Below are 7,274 nucleotides of genomic sequence, written 5' to 3' on the forward strand. Positions count from 1 at the left end.
GCTTACACCTCCAACAACCTCGGGTTGTAGTGTTGGTGCCATTTGAAAAGAAGTTAATATTATAATCTTTTTTGTTTTGTGAGTTTAACTCTGACCAATGGATGTTTGTTGCCCCCCAGGTGTAAGCCATGCTGTGTGTGAGGATGACTATGGGGGAGTCCTGCTCATGCTGAAGTGGCTGTCCTACGTACCTGTGGTGAGGACATCAGGCTCTGTACAATTACGTCTGCTTTGAGAAAAAGACACCATTGTCCCTCAAATGTTTGGGCATTATAATGCATTACCTGCAGCCATTGGCTGTGAGCATAATGTACTGTGTCACTGTGCATCTTTTATAAAGAGTATTTCAGGCAGGAATACTTTTAAGTGACTTATAACACTTACATTGTACAAGTACTACTTACACTATGTGCCTCCCTCAGCACCGAGGCGCCCCCCTCCCCACCATCACCCCAGTAGATCCAGTGGAACGGGAGATCGCCTTCACCCCAACCAAGGCCCCCTACGACCCACGATGGATGCTGGCTGGCAGGAAAGACCCAGGTAAGTCATAAATCATCCCAATGAACGCTATCTACAACCCACGCAGTTTAATAGTAGGCAGGTGACACCCAGGTAAGTTTGATATCACCCCAACCAAAGCTTCATATGACCCTCATTGGAAGCTGTTATAGACTGTATAATTTTTTGGGGGTCAAGTTTGAGACAATGTTGAAGGTATTTTTTCAACATTTGTCTACTTTGACATATTGTGTAGCAAAGGATGTCAAATCTCAGGAATAATTCCTTTTCTTACACCTCTCTTGACAATGTTATTAATTTCTTATTTTTTCCCCCAGAAAACCGGAGTGTGTGGGTGAGCGGGTTCTTTGACCGTGACTCATTCCTGGAGATCCTGCACCAGTGGGCCAAGACTGTGGTCACAGGAAGGGCAAGGTGAGGTCAATCTGTTTTCTCTTCTTCAACTGTTTATTCTGTGTTCAGTTTGCACATTTCAGGTCTTAGTTCTGTCTGATTCTGCAGTACCTCATCTGGAAGCTTTTCAAGCATCTCTACAGAGATGGTTATATTGCATGGGAATATGGGAATTGAATAATTCATAACCCAGAATCTGAAGATGCCCAGTTTGGTTATTGTGATTTATGATGACAATTGTTGTTTTTAGTAGACAGGGCAAGGTGAGATCCCCAGTGTGCTCAGGTTGCACATCTAAGGTTTAGTTCTCTCTTAGGCCACACCAATTTAATCAGTTGGTTCTCGGAATCGCCGCTTCTATTTTTCCCAATTTCAAAAAAAAAAAAAAATCGGATCAGATCAACCAATCCGTTCAGTTGCCTGTTGCTGACAAACTATCGGGTTCAGAACATCTGGAAGTACCAGTAGATTTATTTTTTCTCCCCCCAAATCCTTTGTTACCAATTTATTCATTTCTAGTTTGTTGCAAAACATAATTAGGAACACATAAATCATCGTAAATATGAGATACACATGGACAAGTAACGTAGCAGAAGTTCAAATTAAATCATGGCTCAGGAGCATGTGCTCAAACACACAGTAAATTTTCAACTGAAACACAGAAATCGGCACCCAAATAAACAACTCAATAAATAAGTAATACTTTTTCACTCTTGTACCTCCATAGTCAACATGTTTTGGTATGCCTGACAGGTAACAAATAGAAATTCGTCTGAAAGCCGTCCGAAAATGGAGTAAACAAACCGAGCGGCAGCCATTTTGTGAACTGTGCAGCAGCGCCCCCTATCTTACTATCAGACTTCACAGCTCTTGACTTGTACTGTAATACAGTGAAGGGTCACTGGGTTTTTTCAAGGAGGTTTTTATCAAGTTGCATCTAATTTTTTGCTAACAAACAATTGTACATGTAACAAAAAAAGGGAGAATTAATATATGGTTTATAGTATATAGTACTTTTGGTTGTGCATTTATTTCTTGGGGAGTGCAAGTGTATTTATGATTTTTTCATCTGCACCAGTTCACCATGAAATGTATTTAGAGCCTTGGATGTATGGATTTTAACCAACATGGAGGGCAAATAATTCCAGCAATGTTTTTATTTTTATTTCTAGAGACAAACTTATATGGAATTTGTTGTTGTAGTTAAAATAGAAATTCTACTAAATTAAATACAAAATAACCTTAATTTCTGTAAAAAATACTAACATTATACTGGTCTGTTTAAGATGTTTTGTGTTTACCACGTGATAAGATAAAAATTAGATAGTTAACTAGAACGAAATATATTATATCATATTATAACAGATAAACTATTTTTAGCACACGTATACCATGGGGTCTGGGCCTGACCCCCAACTTGTTGCAAGTTTTTTTTTTGTTTTTTTTTTCGCCCTGTCGCTTCAATTTTTTTCTGAAAAAATCCGAGAACCAACAAATTAAATTGGTATGGCCTTACCTGCACCTTCCAAAATCTCTCAACAGAGGTGGTTACTTTGCACAGAAGAAATAATTTTGGATCAAATGATGTTGCGATGATACTGTGCACCTCTAAACATAATATTGTCCACTATCAGATCTAGAGTATCATTGATCTGATTGCTGTTTTCAGTGCTGTGTCTGCATGAGTGTTATCATGTTTAGTTTATTTGATTGTTGTTCTTCAGACTGGGCGGCATCCCTGTGGGCGTGATTGCCGTGGAAACCAGGCAGGTAGAGCTATCTATCCCAGCAGACCCTGCAAACCTGGACTCCGAGGCGAAGGTGGGTGTAGAAAGGTCATGTGGAGGTCAGGAGTGTGTGTACATGTATATGTTAAACTTTGTGCGTGCATATCATTTGTATAATAGATTAGGCATGTTAAGGCAACTTAAGTGTATAACTCATGATCAGAAAACTTAAAAGCAATTTCTCAACTCTGCAAAACTTGATACAATATGTTTATTAAGGTTAGACAACCAGGTAAACAATATTCAAATGCGATTCAATCTCTACAACTCAAGAATTAGAAAACTGGCAGAAACATTAGAATGAACTGGCAGAAACAATTCTATACAAGTACATCTATCGAGAAGAAAAAGAAACAGTTGAACTTGTAAGGATTGTATGCAAATGTTCATGCAATATACTTGACTCATAAAATTAAAAAAAACGTTTATAGTGAATATATTTACAAAGCTACACAAAGAAGTATAATAAGTTCTGTGACGTTTTATTTCCTGTCTCCCCAGGTGGTAGCCCAGGCCGGCCAGGTGTGGTTCCCTGATATGAAGTTTAATCAGTGAGATGTTATATTTTATAACATTAGATGTTCTATCCTGTTCCCAGGTGGTAGCCCAGGCCGGGCAGGTGTGGTTCCCTGACTCCGCCTTCAAGACGGCTCAGGCCATCAGGGACTTCAACAGGGAAGAACTGCCGCTGCTGATCTTCGCTAACTGGAGGGGGTTCTCAGGGGGCATGAAAGGTGTGTAGGGGGGTCTCAGGGGGCATGAAAGGTGTGTAGGGGGGTCTCAGGGGGCATGAAATGTACAGGGGGGTCTCAGGGGGCATGAAAGGTGAGGAAAAGTCAAACTTGTTCTTTTGTGTTGAATGACAGTTAAAAACTTCAATATAAAAAACTTGTTCCCCTTTGTTGCAAACAGACAAAGATGAATAAGAAGACACTGATTACAATGAAAGATAATTAAAGCACTGGTTATGTATTGCGGAGTTAAATGGCATAGGACACTGACATGTAACATCAATAACAAAGTTGAAATGTACAACTGAAAACTTAGTGTCCATACACACAAATTTACCGTCTAGTACTCAGAACTAGTCTTCAACTTGTTATAGTTGGGTGGAACAAAACATACATGTACCTTATGACTTCTTGAAAAAGACGAAATTAGTCAAAACTGGTTGAATATAGGAGTCTCAGTCGTCATTGTTTGTTAAACTTTAAGTTAAGACTAAGTATTTTTAAACAAATGACCCAGAATTTCCCTGCTCCTGTTACAGACATGTACGACCAGGTTCTGAAGTTCGGCGCGAGCATCGTGGACGGTCTGCGTGAGTACCGCCAGCCGGTGCTGGTGTACATTCCGCCCCACGGGGAGCTGAGGGGCGGGGCCTGGGCTGTGGTCGACCCAACCATCAACCCAGAACACATCGAGATGTACGCAGACAAGGACAGCAGGTACGTGGGTTTTACATGGGTTATTCCCGCCCCACGGGGAGCTGAGGGGCGGGGCCTGGGCCGTGGTCGACCCAACCATCAACCCAGAACACATCGAGATGTACGCAGACAAGGACAGCAGGTACGTGGGTTTTACATGGGTTATAACCTGGGTTATTCTCGCCCCACGGGGAGCTGAGGGGCGGGGCCTGGGCCATGGCCGACCCCACCATCAACCCGGAACACATCGAGATGTACGCAGACAAGGACAGCAGGTACGTGGGTTTTACATGGGTTATTCCCGCCCCACGGGGAGCTGAGGGGCGGGGCCTGGGCCGTGGTCGACCCAACCATCAACCCAGAACACATCGAGATGTACGCAGACAAGGACAGCAGGTATGTGGGTTTTACATGGGGATTGTCTTATTGAGCAATTACCAGGCATGCTACCCAACCCACCCAGCTATAGTGGAGACATGCTGAAGCCTGATTTTACATCAAAAGGCCTCTTATAATCCCTGACCCAGGCTTAAGCTCTCTTGCAGTGCTCCTTCTGGTTTAATGAATGATTAATAAGCCTGACCCCTCCCCTCCCCTTCCCTCTACAGAGGAGGAGTCCTGGAGCCTGAGGGGACGGTAGAGATCATGTTAAAAATTAAAGCACTGGCCCAGGCTAGCTGTGTCCCCGTGAGTGCTTGTTCTGGTTTATGATTACTGAATGATGACTAAGCCGTGACCCTTCACCCCTACAGAGGAGGAGTCCTGGAGCCAGAGGGGACCGTGGAGATCAAGTTCCGCAGGAAGGACCTGGTGAAGACCATGAGGAGGATCGACTCCAAGTACCAGCACCTCATCAACAAGTTATGTGAGTATCAATGCATAGTATCTAAATGTTCGTTGTGCCATGAAGTATGGCATGCATCAACAAGCTGTGTATCACTGAGTAACATTAACCTGTACTAGTATGTAGGCATCAACAAGCTGTGTATCACTGAGTAACATTAACCTGTACTAGTATGTAGGTACTCTTCTGTAGGATTGATAACTCCAACTTACTGAAGCTTTTGTACAGTGATTGCCATGCTGTTTTTATGCAAATTAGCCATACACCCATTGTAAAACTAAACAAACAAACCCTTCCTGCTGTAACTGCCTGTAAGCTTTTGAGCTTCTTCATGAATAAACAAATTATACAGTTGTATAATATTATTCACACAGTTGTGAAAGTCTGCCCATTTCAGAAAAAGTTGTGACAGTTTCCATTTTTGTTCCTTAGCGGACCCGAGCATCTCCTCGGCGGACCGTAAGAGCCTGGAGCTGCGTCTGAAGGAGCGGGAGGACCAGCTGACCCCCATGTACCACCAGGTCGCCGTGCTGTTCGCTGATCTGCACGACCGCGCAGGCAGGATGCAGGAGAAGGGCGTCATACTGGTACGGTCATGTTGTTAGCATCCACTCCTGAGGAGTTGCCAAAAACTGTTAGGGACAAATATGGCGTCATACTGGTACGGTCATGTTGTTAGCATCCACTCCTGAGGAGTTGCCAAAAACTGTTAGGGACAAATATGGTGTCATACTGGTACGGTTATGCTGTTAGCATCCACTCCTGAGCAGTTGCCAAAAACTGTTAGGGACAAATATGGTGTCATACTGGTACGGTCATGTTGTTAGCATCCACTCCTGAGGAGTTGCCAAAAACTGTTAGGGACAAATATGGTGTCATACTGGTACGGTCATGTTGTTAGCATCCACTCCTGAGGAGTTGCCAAAAACTGTTAGGCAGGATGCAAGAGAATGGAGTCATACTGGTACAGGCATGTTGTTACTGTTAGCATCCACCCCTGAGCAGTTGCCAAAAACTGTTAGGTACATTTAGGTGGGATGTAGGAGAAGGGCGTCATCCTGGTACTGTTATGTTGTTAGTATTGCTGGGGGCATCCACTCCTGAGGAGTTGCCAAGAACTGTTAGCTTTGTTGGATGCAGGGGAAGACTGCCATCCTTGTACAGTTGTTAGAGGAACCCACACAAAACTCCATAACTGCTGAGCACGATGGACAACCAAGAAGAAAGTGATTAGCTGTCAAAGTATTGCCCAACATTATCACAGATGGAAGGGTAATAGAATTTATTAATTAAAGGTCTTTGTTAGATTATGTCCTGCCAATGGACTGGGAAGGAGTCTTGTTGCTTCTTCTTGTAATCTTTAATCTGTTCCTCAGGAAACCTTGGAGTGGAAGTCGTCTCGGAAGTTCTTCTACTGGCGGCTGAGACGTCTTCTGCTGGAAGGGAGAATACACAAACAGATCAGCCAAGCAAACAAGTAAAAACTGTTAACTTATTACAAGTGAAGCTTACTTGTATAAGGAGATTCATGAGTAGCACAGAAAATTTGACTTTAACTTGAGTATAAGCTAAGCATGACAACCACATGACTCAACAAGGACTCCGGAGTGACTTAGACTTAACATTAAATTTTAGACTTTTGTTTTCTCAAAGCTAGTCTGAATTTTTCCATTGAAGATCCAAAATCTGATATAACAGTGGCAAAAACTGCTTTTATCGACATTAAAATGTGTTGTTTTCCAGAGACCTGAGTGTTGCCCAGATGCAGGCCATGCTGAGGAGGTGGTTCATCGAGGCCGAGGGGACGGTTAAGGTGGGGGAGATTCTCTGTCAGTGGAATACTTAACGACATATCTGTGTGTTTCTTTTCTTTTCCTCAGTGTCTACAGACCTGTTTGATTATGTAAAGTTATACCACTGGCTTGAAATTAATGAGGGTAACCATAACTTGTACAGGATGCAGCATTTAAAGGTTCAGCTCAGCAACCAACCAGCAGGAAAGTCACTGTCCCACAGGTATTGACTTGATAAGTTAATATCAACCACAATTGCTACAGGTGTATGAGTGGGACAATGGTCAGTGGTGCAGTAGTTACATGCCCTAGTCAATATTACCCATCCCTACAGGCCTATGGGCAATGGGCAATAGCCAGTCAATGGTATATCAGTTAGATACTCTGGTTAATATATTAATAGTAACTACCATTAATAACCAGTCAGTGGTGCAGTGGTTGGAGGCCTAGTTAATAAGTTAATATTAACCACCCTACAGGCCTATGAGTGGGACAATAACCAGTCGGT

The 7,274-nt window shown here is 42.8% G+C and overlaps 1 protein-coding gene across 1 annotated transcript in view; it reads left to right on the forward strand.

The window, feature by feature from the left end:
* The window catches only part of LOC118407454 (acetyl-CoA carboxylase 2-like), a gene marked incomplete at its 3' end in the record, with an annotated part of 17,552 nt that extends 10,284 nt beyond the window's left edge, over nt 1–7,268 (forward strand). Inside the window, exons 15-25 of the mRNA XM_035807929.1 lie at nt 120–196; nt 423–543; nt 840–936; nt 2,640–2,736; nt 3,301–3,436; nt 3,973–4,150; nt 4,882–4,994; nt 5,406–5,560; nt 6,350–6,450; nt 6,717–6,786; nt 7,246–7,268. Of these exons, the coding sequence (XP_035663822.1) occupies nt 120–196; nt 423–543; nt 840–936; nt 2,640–2,736; nt 3,301–3,436; nt 3,973–4,150; nt 4,882–4,994; nt 5,406–5,560; nt 6,350–6,450; nt 6,717–6,786; nt 7,246–7,268 (1,168 nt within the window). The remainder of the gene's footprint in view (nt 1–119; nt 197–422; nt 544–839; nt 937–2,639; nt 2,737–3,300; nt 3,437–3,972; nt 4,151–4,881; nt 4,995–5,405; nt 5,561–6,349; nt 6,451–6,716; nt 6,787–7,245) is intronic.
* Nucleotides 7,269–7,274: the final 6 nt, after the last annotated feature.

The sequence above is a fragment of the Branchiostoma floridae genome, unplaced genomic scaffold (genome assembly GCF_000003815.2).
Source record: "Branchiostoma floridae strain S238N-H82 unplaced genomic scaffold, Bfl_VNyyK Sc7u5tJ_1351, whole genome shotgun sequence".
NCBI classification, from domain to species: domain Eukaryota; kingdom Metazoa; phylum Chordata; class Leptocardii; order Amphioxiformes; family Branchiostomatidae; genus Branchiostoma; species Branchiostoma floridae.